The sequence below is a fragment of the Oreochromis niloticus genome, linkage group LG2, assembly GCF_001858045.2.
Source record: "Oreochromis niloticus isolate F11D_XX linkage group LG2, O_niloticus_UMD_NMBU, whole genome shotgun sequence".
NCBI lineage: Eukaryota > Metazoa > Chordata > Actinopteri > Cichliformes > Cichlidae > Oreochromis > Oreochromis niloticus.
The window spans coordinates 17,425,423-17,442,524 of NC_031966.2; the positions used below are offsets into that span (position 1 = coordinate 17,425,423).

The following is a 17,102-nucleotide window of genomic DNA, read 5'->3' on the forward strand; positions in this document are numbered from 1 at the left end:
GTTTGGGGTGCTTCACTGAGCATTACTGACACTTGCTAAATCTTTTTACAGGTACCGATCTTCAGCAAGAAGGAAGAGGTTTTTGGATACTTGGCCAAGTACTCAGTCCCTGTAATGCGTTCAGCATGGATGATTAAGATGACCTGCGCATATCATGCAGCTATCACAGAAACTAAAGTCAAGAAGAGGCATGTGATTGACCCGTGCATAGGTGAGAATGTTACTTGGGTCTTTTCAGTCTCGAGGGATCATTTGACTAAACGATATAATTTTACCTTTCATTAGATATCGTGAAATCGTGTATTAGATATTTTGGTGGCTGTGAAAGTCATTTCTTTGTGTGTGTATGTGTGTTTGTATAGAATGGACCCAAATCATTACCAAGTATCTCTGGGAGCAGCTTCAGAAGGTGGCTGAGTTTTACAGACAGTTTCCCAGCCAAGGCTGCAGCTCACCACTGCCAGCTAATCCCCCTGATGTGGAGACGGCCATGAAGCAGTGGGAATACAACGAGAAGCTGGCCATGTTCATGTTTCAGGTCAGCTCACACTCTCAAGTCTGCTGCTGAAAAAGTCTTGGAGTTAAAATGCTGCAGTTGAGCTTTGGTAGTTACACGAGTTACCTGCTGTGCACAAACTTAACGACGCTCCGTGGCAACATTTAGGTTTTGATGAATTGCATTGGTTTATTATACTATTTTATCTTTGAGTCACAAGTGTGTAATTTGGAACAAATATTTATCATATTTAATTCACTAAATTGTGCCATCTGTAATTGATATTTTAATTTAAATGGACGTGTTACAGACGTTGATTGATTCTTTGACTTTCAGGGTTGTTACTATATCAATAGTTTACCTTCTAAAAATAATCATTTGTGTTTTGGATCTGGAAAGTTTTGAGGTTAGATGTTGCCAAACGATGTTGCTCTTGCATGTATGTGCAGCATATTCAGTCATATCAGTAGTCTTCTGAGTGGATGATATGAAGTCTGAGGCAGCTCCTGTGTTCTGTGTATATATGATAATGTTGAGATGTTGAAAATGTTCTAATTTGATACATTTTTCAGCCACACAAAGGAGACAGTGCGTAGGAGTGTTAAGATCTGCATAGTATTAAGCTGGACTTGTGTTTCTGTGCTCAGGATGGTATGTTAGACAGACACGAGTTCCTGACATGGGTGCTGGAGTGTTTTGAGAAAGTCCGGCCTGGTGAAGATGAGCTTCTCAGACTACTTTTGCCCCTTTTACTACAGGTATACACATCTGCTCATTCACTGTCACCTCATTATGAACCTCAGTCTTTAGTCTCAATCTAACCTCATCACTCCTGCTTTAATGGATCACATTTGAAAAACCTGCACTCCTCCTTAACATTCATACAGCTGTGCAGATACACCCACCCACCTGCTCTGTGTGATGCCATGCTTCTACAGCTGTCGCCACTTTATCCTGTTTTGTTTCTTCGTGTGATGGCAATGACCTTTGGTGACAGCACCCACCGGGGCCCACAGCCCTCATTTTGTTTCCATTTCCGTAGCTGACTAATGTGAATGAACACCAAGTGCTCTGGTTAATGCTGTGAATCTCTCCTCTGTGCTACAGTACTCAGGGGAATTCGTACAGTCTGCTTACTTGTCACGAAGACTGGCTTACTTCTGCACGCGCCGCCTCAACTTGTTGCTAAGTGACGGGAGCCTGGGCCCTGGCACAGGAGGGCATCCAGCTCACGGCATCTTGACACAGCAAAGCAACGCTCTGCCCTCCACACCAACCTCCCAGCCAGCGGGAGGGAACCAGCCCCAGACACCTTTTACAGACTTCTATATCTGTCCACAGCACAGGCCTCTGGTGTTTGGTCTCAGCTGCATGTTACAGGTATTTTCTATGTCCAATTTCATTCTCATGTACTTAGTACATGGTTTCTAAGCCAGGTATTTATTCCTTTATTCCTTGTCCCTGCCCCTCTCTGTCCTGTCATTGTCACATTAGAGCATTGTGTTGTGCTGTCCCAGTGCTCTCGTGTGGCATTACTCTTTAACAGACAGCAGAAACAAGACTGGTTCCCCTCTCGACCTCCTGCCCATCGCTCCTTCCAGCTTGCCAATGCCAGGAGGCAACACTGCCTTTACACAGCAGGTACCTCCATCCATACTCACATTTTCCTTTTTTTGAATGTGAAAATATTCATATGGTGCTCAAAAAACCTCATGGTCTTTTCTTTCATTTTGTTTGCAATTAAAGTCATTGTATTGGCGTTTCTAGTGCACAAAAGCAGTGAATTCCAGTGTATTACAGTAAATCAATAAAGAACAAGAAATGCACAGAGCAAAACAGATTTGTGCACAAACAGGCTCCTAGTACAGAAAAACAAAGACAGTCTCTGAAGTACAAACAAAGCCAGTTTGAGCAAATGGAAGTTTGCATTGAAATATATGTCAGGTGTTTGGAGATGTCTTTACTTACAAACACAGCTGTGGTTTACATAAACCTTCTTCACTACTTTTAATTGGTTATTTAGTTACCTCATCATCTTAAGATTTTGTTAGCAGTCCCAAAGGTTTTGGGTTTCTGTTTCTTGTCCTGTAACAGAGTGGTCTTTCACAGGTTCGTGCAAAGTTGCGGGAAATTGAGGAACAAATTAAGGAGCGAGGTCAGGCAGTGGAGTTCAGGTGGTCGTTTGATAAGTGCCAGGAGACGACAGCGGGTATGAAAACTGTTTCTTTCACTGTTTAGATACTTGATCGCAGCTTTTAAGAACAAATTTAAATAACGTTGATCTTTTGGCAGGATTCACCATCGGAAGGGTTCTCCACACTCTGGAGGTTTTAGACAACCACAGCTTTGAGAAGTCTGACTTCAACAACTCCCTGGATTCACTGTACAACAGGATATTTGGTTCAGGCCAGAGTAAAGATGGCCACGAGGTAATGAGTTTTGTGTATATTTTAGTGAGTTAATAGTTAAATTCAGTTATAGTTAGTTACACTTTGTTTGGTATTCAGTTTAGTTTCCAAAGTGGTTTCGGTCGCTTCCAGTTTTGATTGAATGGTCCACTGAAGGCTAGGTTTTTATTTAAGTTAGCAAAAGTGATTTTTCCCACCGTTTTTAGTTTAGTTTTAGTTAGCTATAGTAACTTTGCTTCTCAGTTGCATGCTACAAGATAGTACTGACCACATTGTTGTTAATTGTAATAAAAAGTAGACTGCTGATGCCATGTGATTACCGATCATCAGATAATAGTGTGAGACCAAGTGATGATATTTTTGGAGATGTTGTCTCATAAAGCGTGTTTCTATCCAGATGTCACCTGATGATGATGCAGTGGTGACCTTGCTTTGTGAATGGGCTGTGTGCTGTAAGCGTTCAGGCAGACACAGGGCCATGGTTGTGGCCAAGCTGCTGGAAAAGAGGCAGGCTGAAATAGAAGCAGAGGTAAGAAACAGACCGCCCTCCAATCGGAGTTCTGTTGTGCCTCTTCTGCACCTTTAGTGCACCTTCTGCCACAGAAACCTTATAATTTATTACATTTCTTACACAGGATATGTTCAAATTTAATGACATCCGTGGCTGTCAGCCGCAGATCTAACATTAATAATAATAATTTTTGCCACGTTATTACTGTTACAGTTCCTTACCGAATGTTGCCATGCATGTCATCCATCATCATAACATCATCATCATCTTATAATATTTTCCTTTTGTGATGGATTTCACCATACTGTTTTTATGAATGGGTCTTTGTGCTGTGAAAATGCTTTCCAGACCGTCCCTTATAATTGCCGATACAAACTCCCTAAAACCTCCTCATGCAGGAGAGCAAGAGAAGAAAGAAGCAGGGACACAAATGAAATTTGTTCAATCCTTATCTTTTGAGTATAAGATTTAGTTAGAAGCTTTAAATGTGTATACACAGTTGACTTTCAGCGTGTGTGTAGATCTACTGTAAATCCAAAGAAACATGCTAAGTAAGAACGGTGTGTAAATAAATTTTTCTGAATTTAGCACTCAAAGACTGTCTGTTGCACATTTGTTTGCAGAGGTGCGGCGAGTCGGAGGTGGTGGATGAGAAGGGCTCTGTGTCATCCGGTTCCCTCTCAGCTGCCACACTGCCAGTCTTTCAGGATGTGCTGCTGCAGTTCCTCGATACTCAGGCTCCCACCCTGAGTGAGTCTTTCTTTCTTTTTGTTTGTTTCTTGCAGCGATGATTCTCTGATGTGTCACACATGATCTCAGTCTAAATATTGAACGAACTTTACGTCCTTTTGTCTTTCCCTTTTTACTTCATTACTCATTGCATATTTATTCGAAATGATTTGGCAGGGGAAATCTGCCAATAAATTATTCAAATCCTCTTTTCCCCTTCACAGCGGAGCCTGGGAATGAAAGCGAACGCGTGGAGTTCTCCAACCTGGTCCTTCTTTTCTGCGAGCTCATCCGTCACGACGTCTTTTCCCACAATATCTACATGTGCACGCTCATTTCCCGTGGCGACTTGGCTTCTGACTCCCACCTGCCCCGCCCACGTTCACCCAGCGATGAGCCCTCTGATGAATCAGAGCGCAAAGAGCAGGATGCAGGCAGCAGTGTCAAGATGGAGGCATGTTGGAGGAATCTGTTGTCGGTGTTGTGTAGTGTTACAGACACAGTAGCTGTGTGGTGTAGAAAGATAACATGAAGTTCTTGTTTGTTCAACAGGATACTGGCCTATCAGAGTCAATGGAAATCGATCATAACTCCAGTGCTAATTTTGATGAGGTATATTTTTAACATAATTTATACATAAACACTAGGAGCCATTTCTGTCTGAACGTTTTGGTGGTCCTCGCTTGAAGTAATTTCAGACTTCTTTGTCCTGCAGATGTTCTCACCTCCAATGCACTGTGAAACCAAGGGAAGCCCCTCTCCAGAGAAGCCGGTTACAGATCAGGACAGCAAGCCCAACTGTAAGGACAAGGGTATGGACCCCGCCTTTCCTCAACTGTATGAGCAACCCCGCCACATCCAGTATGCCACTCACTTCCCTATTCCTCAGGTAAGAATCCTTACAGTGTGACTTTGAAAACATAAATACCCGATACTCTCTCCTACAGGGACTTAAGCACAGATATCTTCCTAATACACTGAAGACACAGTATGACTCAGTGATATTATGTAGTAAATAATACAGATGAAGAATAACCTTCTTCCTCTGTACTTTGACAACATCTGAACTGGATGTTTCTCAGTACATCTGTTAGTTTTTATTTAGTTTCCTGAAACCTGTTTTCATTTTCAGTCTCAGTTTAACTATAGCCTAAATTAGTGAAAAAGCAAATTTACATTATGAAATCAACCCAGATAAACTCGGGTGGCTAAAAGAAAATATGTTTTCGTGGTTTCCTAGTTTCCTAATGAGGTCTGGAATTGTTTTTCAGCTATTTTAGATTTGATTTCCTTTTCCCGTGAAGAGCTAGCTTTTACTCTCTGTATCAATTAAGTATTATATATTAACTTTATTTGTTTTGCAAGGTCTTTGTGAATGCTATAAAAAATGACTTTGCTTAATACATGAAGTTGCACATACACTGAGGCCATTTAACTTTTGAATCTATTAAATCTTAGTCCCCAAATGTTGTTTAAATTATATAAATAATGCTTTATAATGTCTTTGATGGACAAAAAGCATTGATGTGAATATTTTCTAATATTAATATAGGTAAATTAATATAATATTTTTAATGGTATTTGTGAAATGGCTCTGTTTAGTGCTCGATGAGATTTTTTCACACACAGAATTATAACTGCTTTAATTCTGGACTCATTTACAGCATGATTTTAACACAGTTCACTGTAAGATTTTTTTGTTTATCGATATATTTGTTTTGGTAGGTTTTTTTTGGTAGTTTTTATTGTCCTTATCAGCTGGTTTGAAAAGTAACATTTGCTAAATTATTGCTTGTCTTTTTCTTTTGGTTCCTGTCGTTCTTGATTTTATTGAAGTTCATCAGGATCTCTTTCTTTCTTTTTAGGAGGAAAGTGCCAGTCATGAATGCAACCAGCGTTTAGTGGTCCTCTACGGTGTGGGCAAACTGAGAGATGAGGCGAGACACACCATTAAGAAAATTACCAAAGACATCCTGAAGGTGCTAAACCGCAAAAGCACAGCAGAAACAGGTAACAGTGTTCCTCCTTTGAGTGATGCTAAACATTTCCTGTTTGCTTCTCCGGGCATGAATTTTGTCTGGCAGTTTTTGTTTTTTTAAAGATTACATTACAGTTTTATTTTACCTACTTTTCATGTTTAAGGATGAAAATGGGAGTCGGGGGATTGCTTGAATGTTTTATACATGTTCCCCAATTTGTTGACTGAATTTTCCCCCTGCATCTTTCTGCAGAATAATCCGTGTTTATCATATGAAAGATAATGTTTTGGCTCAAAGCAACATGGAAAACAGAAGCTTTATCATGTTTGGTTGTTTGTAAAACATTTTTCACACGTCGGGTAATTGCTTGCTTTCCCACTGTGGCCATTCCAGCCGTTATCCGACTAATAATTCTCCTCTTTGTGTACTTTACATTTGTAACGCCTTTCTTCTGCCCTTCTTAAAAGAAAAAGCCCTCTTTTTTTTCCCCTTCTGTTCTCTATGAACCCTCAGGGGGGTTACATCACTCAATCTTCTTTCTACCCAATTTCTATGCTAATAGCTTTCATCTGTTCACAGACACTTTATCTCAAATACACGTGACCTTATTAGGCTGATTTAAGGTTTTGGGAGTAATAATTGCACATACCGGAATGTTTTGTGGCAGATTTCTGAGGTTGTGATGACCTTCCTTTCACAACTATGTATCTCTTAAATAAAAAGTACCTCGTTCCTTTTCTTTAAAGTGCCTCCATAGCAATGTATTTTGCAGTGAAGCTTCGAAGTAGGCTGGAATAAGATAAGACTCCACTAGCTTAACTAGATTTCATGGCTGGCCTGTTTGGCGGACTGGAAAGAATACTGCTGACCAGCAAAGAGTTGCTGCTTCCTTTTTTAAAATTTCTTTTTCTTCTGTTTTTTACCCTCTGCATACACAGGAGGAGAGGAAGGACAAAAAAGGAAGAGGAGTAAGCCAGAGGCCTTTCCCACTGCAGAGGATATCTTCTCCAAATTCCAACACCTCTCCCACTTTGACCAGCACCAGGTCACCTCCCAGGTTAGACAAGGAATGATTATATGTTCTCATTGGCGTCGTGTTTTAGATTCTGTTATTGTTTAAACAGTAGCCAAATGGACCCGAAGGCATGACCTTTCAAATGTATCCGTGACATCTTCTGTAAGATGTCACAAAACAATTTAATGCCTCAGAACCAAAACAGCTCTGAGAAGGCTGGAACCTGAAAACCTGAGTTTATAAAATATAGCCATGGCCATGCCATCAGTTGGTTTTATATATTTTGCACCTTAAGGCCTTAACATTAGCATTTTGGCCATTTTAGTTTTGACTTGTTGGAGCAAGAATTGTGAACATTTAGTTGAGAGGGTACCAGCTTGGTTAGCATTTAGCATGGTTTCAGCTCACAGACACAGAAACCTGCTAGTTTGTGTGAAATAACAAATAAATAAGCTACTCTAATTTCAATTAACGAAAACTGAAGCACAAACTTGTTGGGCAACCAGCACCAATCAGCAGAACACATGATTACTCTGATAATTCAGCAGTAAAACACCAACACTGCAAATACTGCCGAGAGCTCCAGTTCAGTGAATCCCGCTGTTGGGAAGGAAAAAATTGCTATGGATGCCGAAAGCAGTTTGTGTTTTACCTCTAAAATATTCCTTTAAATACTCATGTATTAACGTGGTACTCCATTAAGACTGAGCCAGAGCTGGAGTTTCTGATGCTTTTCAGGAGAGACAAATCTCTTCGGGGTTGAGTCAGTAAGGGCATCTGGTGTAAAGTGTTTTTAGTATTAGCCCACATATTATAAACTGTGTAAAACATTTTGAAAATTTCATTTGGAACTTTATTAGTCTTGGCCCTAACTCTGCAAGGGCCTAATTCAGACTACAGAAGCCTCAGGAGGCCAGACATTGTCTCATAGTGTTTGGGGATTTACAGTTTAATACATAAGGATAACGTTCCACCACTTTACAGCTGAGTCGGTGTCTGTATTTATATTAAAGGAATCGTTTGACATTTTCTGAAATATGCTTATTCACTTTCTTGAAGATTCAAGTGGGTAAGAAGATTGATTCCATCCATATATCTCTTGAACATTAAGCTTTTTTTTCTTTCTTTTTTTTTAACTTTTATAAAGAGCCAGACTGGCTACTTCCCCATCTTCTGGGCTTTACTATAAGCCAAGCTAATCACCCTTCGGCTGTAGCTTCAGATGTGACAGATCAGTCGTCTTTTTTATTCATCAGACTCTTTGTGAGAAACTTTGAGCGTTTATTAGTTTTCCTCTTTTGCTGGTAATTAAACCAAGTTTGCCTATTTAACATGATTGGATTTTTAATCCACGTGCACTTAAAATTTCAAATTGGTTTATGACTCTAAAGAAGATATTTGTTCTCATATTTCTTGCATTAATTTCATGTCTGGTATTTTGTGTCCAGGTGTCCAGAAATGTGCTGGAACAGATCACCAGCTTTGCCTTAGGGATGTCCTACCACCTGCCTCTCGTCCAGCACATTCAGTTCATCTTTGACCTCATGGAGTACTCCCTTAACATTAGTGGCCTCATAGACTTCGCTATTCAGGTACTGGCACTTCAGTCACATTTTATGCAGACAAATCAAGTTAACTTCACCATTTACTCAGCGTCATGTGTAAATATCTGTTGACTGTGTTGCGCAGCTTCTGAATGAGTTAAGTCTGGTGGAAGCCGAGCTGCTGCTGAAGTCATCCAGCCTGGTGGGCAGCTACACCACAAGCCTGTGTCTGTGTATTGTAGCAGTGCTGAGGAGGTACCACTCCTGCCTCATCCTCAATCCTGAGCAGACAGCCCAAGTTTTTGATGGGTATGTTACAAGTTTTAATGTTTGGAAAAGCTCATTTTATACCAGTTTAAATTGCAGTCAGTGGACCAAGACTGTGTTGTCATCTTTCTGCTAGATAAACTGAAATAGAGATTTCATCACACCCATAAAGGGATGTTTGCAGGGTTAAGGCTTCAGTTAAACTTGTAATTAAAGTAGTAAAGAGAGGATGCGTTTAGTCATTACAGAGTTAAAGAATTGTTGTTGGTTTGTACTCATTCAGAAAGGCATTCACTTGACTTTAATTGGGATTTTTATACCGCGGGGATGCTGACGGTGCATTTGATTCCTGAATGCTGTGTACCGTAAAACACTTAACAAACGCCTCTTAATTGCACCTCTAAAGCGCAGTTATTACCAGAGTATATCTCTTTCTATTCTTTTGTGGAAACAAATGTTCAGATTTTATGTGGCAGGCAATTTCTTGATTTTTAATGATGCAGGCCAACAGGACCCTCATAACCTTGTGTATATGGTGCATTGTTATTACAGTAGTATTTTTATTATTGGTTTTTAAATGGATTTTATTACATTTTATCAGAGTAACACTGTTTCCCCTTGCTGTCCTATCATATCCTACTCAGCAAGAAATACCCAAGACTTTTTCTTTTCATAACTGAACGAATCACATTTTCGTTGTATTCACAGGTTACGCATTGTGGTGAAGTCAGGTGTGAACCCAGCAGACTGTTCCTCTGCTGAGCGTTGCATTCTGGCCTATCTGTATGATCTCTACACCTCCTGTAGTCACCTCAAAAACAAGTTTGGTGAGATATTTAGGTAAGGAAAAAAACAACTTGTATAAATGCACAGGAAAGAATGCGTAGACTCATAAATTATGCTAGAATAGAATAATTTGAACCCACTTTTAAACTAATATGTTTTTTGTTTTTTATTGGTCAGTGCAACATAATCTTATCTGTTTTCGCCTTGTGTTCTACCACAGTGAGTTTTGCTCTAAAGTGAAGAACTCCATCTACTGCAATATCGACCCATCAGACTCCAACATGCTTTGGGATCCTATGTTCATGATGGAGGCCATCGCCAACCCCTCAGCCAACAACTTCAACCACTCCATGGTGGGCAAAATCTTGAATGACAGCCCAGCCAACCGCTACAGCTTTGTCTGTAATGTGCTAATGGATGTGTGTGTGGATCACCGAGACCCAGAAAGGTGCGTTACTCCTGCTGGGCTACACGGGTGTAGGGCTCGGATAGCTACACTACTGGACTTTGGTTTCATGACATGTGATGTGCTTTCAGGGTGAACGATATTGGGATCTTGTGTGCGGAGCTGACAGCATATTGCCGCTCCCTGAGTGCCGAGTGGCTCGGCATCCTCAAGGCTCTTTGCTGCTCCTCTAACAACGGCAACTGTGGCTTCAATGACTTGCTGTGTAACGTAGATGTAAGTTTCTTTTTAATGTAAACCTGTTTTCCTTATTTTCTCTTATACATATACTCAACAGTGATTGAGGCTCGTATTAAGCAAAGCAAATGCTAGTTTCTTCCGAAGTTTCATAGTATTTTTCTTTTTTTGGGTTGTTTTTTTTTTTTCTAAATTAGGGAAGAATGTTTTTTCTCAGAACACGTGTGTTAAATTTGATCTCTTTACTTGTCTTGTGTCCTTTAGGTTAGCGATTTGTCCTTCCACGATTCTCTGGCAACCTTCGTAGCCATTCTCATTGCCAGACAGTGCTTGCTCCTTGAAGACCTGGTTCGCTGTGTTGCCATTCCTTCCCTTCTCAATGCAGGTAAGGGTTTTTAAATCCCATGAATTCGGGTAAAGGAAGTACTTTATGCCATTGGTTCAAATATTATTGGTCGGATGCTGGGAGCCTTGATCACGTTGGTGAAGTTTACAGTTGTAGTACTAAAACAGAATCCACAGGAGCTTGATGCTTTTGCTAGCTGGTTTTCACAAGTTCAGTTAGGGATGCCTCAATTGTGAAATTGTTAAAGTAACAATTTGTTATTTTCCATCAGTAAACATCACATTGTTAATCAGCCGGTATCAGACAGAAAGGACAGTTTTGGCAGATGCAGATGTCCAGCTGAGATATAGATTTATCCATGGTTTCCACTATTCATCAAACACTTTAAGTTTTACAATCTACAATTCAGCTCCTTATCTTTTCAAAAGTAAAATTAAGCAAACCAAGTAAAATAAATGTGAAAATTAAAAGAAAATAGAAAGCATTGAACCAAGACAAAAGGAAAAAGTAGCTGTGTTATGTGTATATGCAAGAGTTGAGATTTAATTCTGATCGTTTCACAAAATAAGAACAATAATGACACAACTCCATCTTTTGATTAGATGTAGCTTTGTGAAGTTTCAAGGAGTGCGCTCTTTATTCCATGCGACATATGAGGATTGTGAAGTTTTGTGACGTACACAACTTCACAGTCCCAATAGTGCATTTTGACGTTTAGTTTTGTCCACCTAACTGCATGGGATGCATTTCATTGCCTTATTTTAGCATTGTTCTAGAAATTGTTAAGCTCTGTCATCAGTGTGCTCCACTGCTAAACCCAAAATAATAATAATAATACTAATGTATACTTTATTGATCCCCGTGGAGAAATTACTCTCTCTGCATTTAACCCATTCACTCAGTGAAGCAGCAGGCAGCCACTAATCAGGCCCCGGGGAGCAGTGTGTGGGGTACCTCAAGGTAACCGTTCAGTGGATTCGAACCCCTGACCTTCCGATCACGGGGCGACCACGCTACCTACTGAGCTATCCCTAAGTGTCATATTTGAATATGATATGTGTGTTTAAAATACTCATCTGTGCCTCAAACTCCTCCAACATCTATGCATTTTCTGACCATTTTAGGGATAAGGATATGGATACGTCTACTTCCTTTATGTATTATTCAAAAACTGCCCCCTTTGGGAGTGTTTTCTTTAAAATATTCTTTATAGTAAAGCCCATTTGTCCACTAAATCTCTCGCTTACATTTTTCCTTTAGCCTTACTTGCGTTCTCTATACCACTTTCCTTCCAAGCATCTCTATATAATCGCACAGGCATTAGGCATTCTATAAATGAGTGAGCAGTACATTTCAGCCTGGCTCACAGGAAGGAATATCCAGCTTTATAATGCATTAGTTCTATCAAAGGGGAGAGTAAACGTGACGGATTTGATCTGGGTCCACAAAGCCTCGGTGCAGTTTGTGCTTTCGCCAGAAAAGTGCCTCTCTCCCTGCTGTTAATCTTTTTTTCCCTCCCAGAGTGGAGACAAAGCCTCATTCAGCCATGCTGTTTGGTTGCATTTGGCTCATGTTATAACACTACTACATGTGCCAAATGCCAACAGCTCTCACTTGTAGTAAATGCTTTGTTCTCACTCCCTGTTTCACGACAACAGCTCTATGAAAATTCATCTTTATCCTGCCTGATGAGGAGCCTATCTAGGACAGGGTTTAAATTTAGATGTGTGACTTTGATGTAGTGGATTGTGTAGCCCATCCAAAAAAAAAAAAAAGGAGTGAACCTTCCTAATGCGATGTGAAGGAACTCGGTGTTAATCAGAGCATATGTTTTGATCCGTGACTTCAGCCTGCAGTGAGCAAGACTCTGAACCAGGAGCCAGACTGACCTGCAGAATTCTGCTGCATCTTTTCAAGACACCACAACGCAACCCTGTCCCCCAAGATGGTGTGAAGTCAGGTAGTGAGCGCACCTACAAACGTTTTACCATTTTTTTTCAGCTTGTAGCAAAGCTGGTCTTAAACTGGTGTTATAACTTTGCAGACAAGGCTTCAGTTGGTATCCGGTCGTCTTGTGATCGCCACCTTCTTGCCGCCTCTCAGAACAGCATAGTGGTTGGAGCTGTATTTGCTGTTCTCAAGGCTGTGTTTATGTTGGGTATGAATATTTATATTCTTCTTGTATCATTTAAAGCTTCAAGTGCACCATGTAAAAACTGGTATCAAACACGGGCTTAATCAGTTTCGCTAAATGTTTACTGATTGGTTTTGCCGGTTCTTTCTTGTTGCAGGTGATGCTGAGTTGAGAGGCTCAGGGTTGTCACACACCGCCGGCCTCGACGACATATCAGAAGGACGCAATGTCTCGATCGAGACAGCCAGCTTGGATGTATATGCGAAGTATGTTTTGAAGACCATCTGCCAGCAGGTGAGAATATGAGTTAAGATGGTGTGACTATAGTCCACAGTAAAATGAGGTAAAATGGCTAAAAAAAAGAAGATTCTCTGGTCAATGAACATTGCTTTTTACTTTGGTCTTATCTTCGGTGCATTTTTTTTGTCAGAAAGCTTTTGTGAGACAGCAAATGGTAACTGATTATTCTTATTTTGTACTTCACTGCTGAATTTATAATAAATTTATAATAAGTTCAGTAAGCCAGAGGTGCATAAAAAGCATGAATGAGATCATTTTCTGCACCAGATGTCACTTAGATATGAAGGCTGGAGGAAGAGCTGGCAGCTCATTATCTTAGAGGACTGTACTTGCTCTGAGGTCTCATGAAATTTCCAAAATATTATTTAGTTAGCAGCTCTGTTTCATAAGAATTGACCCATTGCCCTGTTTTCATTATCACCCACCCAGCTTTAGTTATGCTTGTTTTGGATGACTGAGTTTATCTTGATACTTGAACCTGAACGTGGGGATCGCTGAAGTTGTTGACGTTTCCCACTTTACGCCTTTTCCCTTCTTTTTCAGGAATGGGTTGGAGAACGCTGCCTGAAGTCTCTGTCTGAGGACAGCAGTGCCCTCCAAGACCCGGTGCTGGTGAACATTCAAGCCCAGCGACTGCTGCAGCTTATTTGCTATCCTCACCGCCAGCTGGACAGTGATGACGGTGACAACCCTCAGAGGCAGCGTATCAAACGCATCCTCCAGGTAGAGGAAAAAAAAAAAAGTCACTCACATTGTGCTTTACTTCTGGCTGAATAATTTATTTTTGGTTCACATGATGCATGAAACTTTGTTTGCCGTTTAGAACGAGCGTGTTAACTGTAACAGCTTTGGTGGAGTGTTGCTGCCCTCTCCTGGCTAAGTGAGAGTTTTAGGACAGGAGTGTCAAACTCATTTCATTTAATGGGCCAACAGAAAAAATCGGATCAGTGAAAAAAAACGTGCCCCTGTGCCACAGACACATGGTGAACAGGTTTGTTTACATAATAAATTATGAACAGCCTTAGTCGCTTAAAGTATCAAAGGCTGTTTTTAATATTCACATTATGTCCCTTTACATGTGCTTTAAAACAAAAGCAGAAAATCTGATATGTTTAGGACATGGTTTAACACAGGACTAATGCCTCAACTATCCATAACTTGTTCATGACAGGTTGTTAATTTCTACCACAAGAATAGAATTTAACAGTAATCCTTTCCCTGATGCAGAATATGGACCAGTGGACGATGAGACAGTCTTCTCTGGAGCTGCAGCTGATGATTAAACAGAGCACCAACAATGTAAGTGTTATCTGTTTGTTTTTTATTTTTAAAAAGAAAAGAACATAAGCGTGGGATTTCTGTTATCAGACATATCAGATTATTTCTTATTTGTTTCCCTTTAGGAACTCTACTCTCTCTTGGAGAACATAGCCAAGGCCACTATAGAGGTGTTCCAGAAATCAGCTGAGATGAACTCCAATAACCCCTCAGGGAACGGGGCAGCAGTCCAAGGAGGCTCTGCATCTAATAACAACAGTACCACAAGCAAAATGAAGCCTATTTTAAGGTGCGTTTCTCCTCAGGTCTTGTTAAAATTATTTTATGTGGGTTTTTTTTGTTGTGCGTGAACATTTATTTATAAGGAAAAGATCATAGAAATTGCATTTGGGTTTGAATACAGCGATGCTGACGTCTAATATTTCTTATCTGCAGCTCATCAGAGCGATCGGGTGTTTGGCTGGTGGCTCCGTTGATAGCCAAGCTGCCCACGTCAGTCCAGGGCCATGTGCTAAAGGCGGCAGGAGAGGAGCTGGAGAAAGGGCAGCACCTTGGCTCTTCTTCACGTAAGGAGAGGGACAGGCAGAAACAGAAAAGGTATGTGGCAAACTCACATTTCTTTGTTGTTAAACCAGTTAGATTTGTTTGCCCTGGAATCTCAGAAAGAAATGTTTGGCAGGAAGGACATTTTCATTTTGTAGCACTGACACATGTTATGAAATCTCCCAAAACTCACTTGTGGACCGTGATTCCTTTTTCATCAAGTGAAATTTGTTTTCCTTTCACAGTATGTCTCTGCTGAGCCAGCAGCCATTCCTGTCTTTGGTCTTGACCTGCTTAAAGGGGCAGGATGAACAGAGGGAGGGTCTCCTCACCTCCCTTTACAGCCAAGTGCAGCAGATTGTCACCAACTGGAGAGAAGACCAGTACCAAGATGACTGCAAGGCAAAGCAAATGATGCATGAGGCACTCAAGCTACGACTGAATCTTGTAAGCGTTTTTTTTTAAAAGAGCCAGCTGGTTTTTTTAAAAAAAAAGAAAGAATTGCATGAATTAAATCAAATTACAAAGAAGGCAAAAAAAAATCCACATTGTTTTATAATCTTTGTGGGGAGAAGTTGTTCATGTGAACCTCTAGTTGTAGCTAAGTTTTTTATATCAAATCAGTTATTAGAAAATGTTGACACAGGTGTAGTCATTGGTGGAAGATGAACCTGGTATTCACACACATACATACATACAAGCACTAATTACCTAACATTCACACCATTGCAAACTCATTGAGAGCAACTCAGCATTCAGTATCTGAAATCTTTGGCATGCAGTCCACTGGAGCAGCCAGGGATTGAACCAACAACCTTTTGATTATCTACATCTGTAGCCACAGCCACCCGCCCAATCATAGGACGCATCCTTTGTGTAGTTTTCTTCAGTTTATTATGAGAAAACAGATATGTGGTGTATCAGTGCTATTTTTCTGTATCTCTACATCATTTGCATTAAATTGGTGTACATTAGCACATAAGTTTCATTTCTGAAACTATGATGTATTCCATCATTTTGTTACTCCAAGTTTGTTTTAGAGAAGATGATGCTGAACAAAAATGTGATTTTGGCTTTATATTTGAGTGGGTGTAAAATGGATTTTGCTGATGTTTTTAGCAGAGCATAAATATGTTTTTCAGCTCTGAAACATTTATATTTGAACTTAAAGTAATTAAAAATGCTTTAAATATGTCCACATTTAAAAAGAGTGAAATTTTGACCGGCTGCTATGTGCTGCGAGGGCCTGTAAATCAAACAAAAATGTCATAGTTGGTTGCAGGGTAAAATTTTGCATGGCTTTATTTAATATATGGATTATGAAGCAGTCATGTGGAAACAACAAGCCAAAACCACTAAGATTTGGTTTGTTGAAAGCTGGAATGACCCAGCTTTTATCGTGGACAAAAGCTGAGACTAATAAAAGAAATGCAAGCAAGAGCATCTTTCATGTCAGCACTGTTAAAAATCACCTGTTTTTCTTCTTCTTATCCCATCAGGTTGGTGGCATGTTTGATACAGTGCAGCGCAGCACGCAACAGACCACGGAGTGGGCGGTACTACTCCTTGACATCATCAGCAGCGGCACAGTGGACATGCAGTCCAATAAGTAAGTGTTTACTTCAAAGTAACTTCTATTGAAAAAAAGTTGATATAGGCACATTATTTCTTGAATTGGACACTAGGAATTTGATTTTCCAGCTGACACCACTTGACCTGCATTTTTAACAGTTACAGTCGTATTTTGCTTTGCAAGAAACTGTGGAGTGCCATCTAATGTCACTCAAGCGAATTTTTGAATAAACAGTCTAATAAACTATAGTTTGAAAATCGTCAGTGTTACTACTGGACACTGACTTTATCTAACTGACTCCTAACTCTGCTTCTTTCCAACAGCGAGCTCTTCACAACAGTGCTGGACATGTTGAGTGTGCTGATTAACGGCACACTGGCTGCTGACATGTCCAGCATCTCTCAGGGCAGCATGGAGGAAAACAAGAGAGCCTACATGAACCTGGTTAAGAAGCTCAGGGTAGGATGAGCACAGTTTCCTCACTTATGCAAGATTTTGTTACTGTCTATAATACTTTCCATTTGTAATTTTATGTAATGCTCAACTGTGG

General features: G+C 40.3%; 1 protein-coding gene across 4 annotated transcripts in view; it reads left to right on the forward strand.

Annotated features, from left to right (window-relative positions):
* Positions 1-17,102, forward strand: part of med12 (mediator complex subunit 12) — a 30,280-nt gene that overhangs the window by 6,915 nt on the left and 6,263 nt on the right. For all 4 annotated transcript variants that reach the window (XM_005467374.4, XM_005467373.4, XM_005467375.4 and 1 more), the window contains exons 4-33: positions 52-211; positions 363-538; positions 1,144-1,254; positions 1,604-1,876; positions 1,991-2,137; positions 2,606-2,705; positions 2,789-2,925; positions 3,302-3,433; positions 4,039-4,165; positions 4,369-4,598; positions 4,697-4,756; positions 4,860-5,033; positions 6,010-6,154; positions 7,062-7,180; positions 8,587-8,730; positions 8,828-8,991; positions 9,658-9,789; positions 9,956-10,183; positions 10,273-10,417; positions 10,643-10,763; positions 12,574-12,684; positions 12,769-12,882; positions 13,016-13,152; positions 13,702-13,881; positions 14,386-14,457; positions 14,562-14,725; positions 14,872-15,033; positions 15,225-15,426; positions 16,479-16,588; positions 16,876-17,011. In XM_005467374.4, the coding sequence (XP_005467431.1) occupies positions 52-211; positions 363-538; positions 1,144-1,254; positions 1,604-1,876; positions 1,991-2,137; positions 2,606-2,705; positions 2,789-2,925; positions 3,302-3,433; positions 4,039-4,165; positions 4,369-4,598; positions 4,697-4,756; positions 4,860-5,033; positions 6,010-6,154; positions 7,062-7,180; positions 8,587-8,730; positions 8,828-8,991; positions 9,658-9,789; positions 9,956-10,183; positions 10,273-10,417; positions 10,643-10,763; positions 12,574-12,684; positions 12,769-12,882; positions 13,016-13,152; positions 13,702-13,881; positions 14,386-14,457; positions 14,562-14,725; positions 14,872-15,033; positions 15,225-15,426; positions 16,479-16,588; positions 16,876-17,011 (4,413 nt within the window). The remainder of the gene's footprint in view (positions 1-51; positions 212-362; positions 539-1,143; positions 1,255-1,603; positions 1,877-1,990; positions 2,138-2,605; positions 2,706-2,788; positions 2,926-3,301; positions 3,434-4,038; positions 4,166-4,368; positions 4,599-4,696; positions 4,757-4,859; positions 5,034-6,009; positions 6,155-7,061; positions 7,181-8,586; positions 8,731-8,827; positions 8,992-9,657; positions 9,790-9,955; positions 10,184-10,272; positions 10,418-10,642; positions 10,764-12,573; positions 12,685-12,768; positions 12,883-13,015; positions 13,153-13,701; positions 13,882-14,385; positions 14,458-14,561; positions 14,726-14,871; positions 15,034-15,224; positions 15,427-16,478; positions 16,589-16,875; positions 17,012-17,102) is intronic.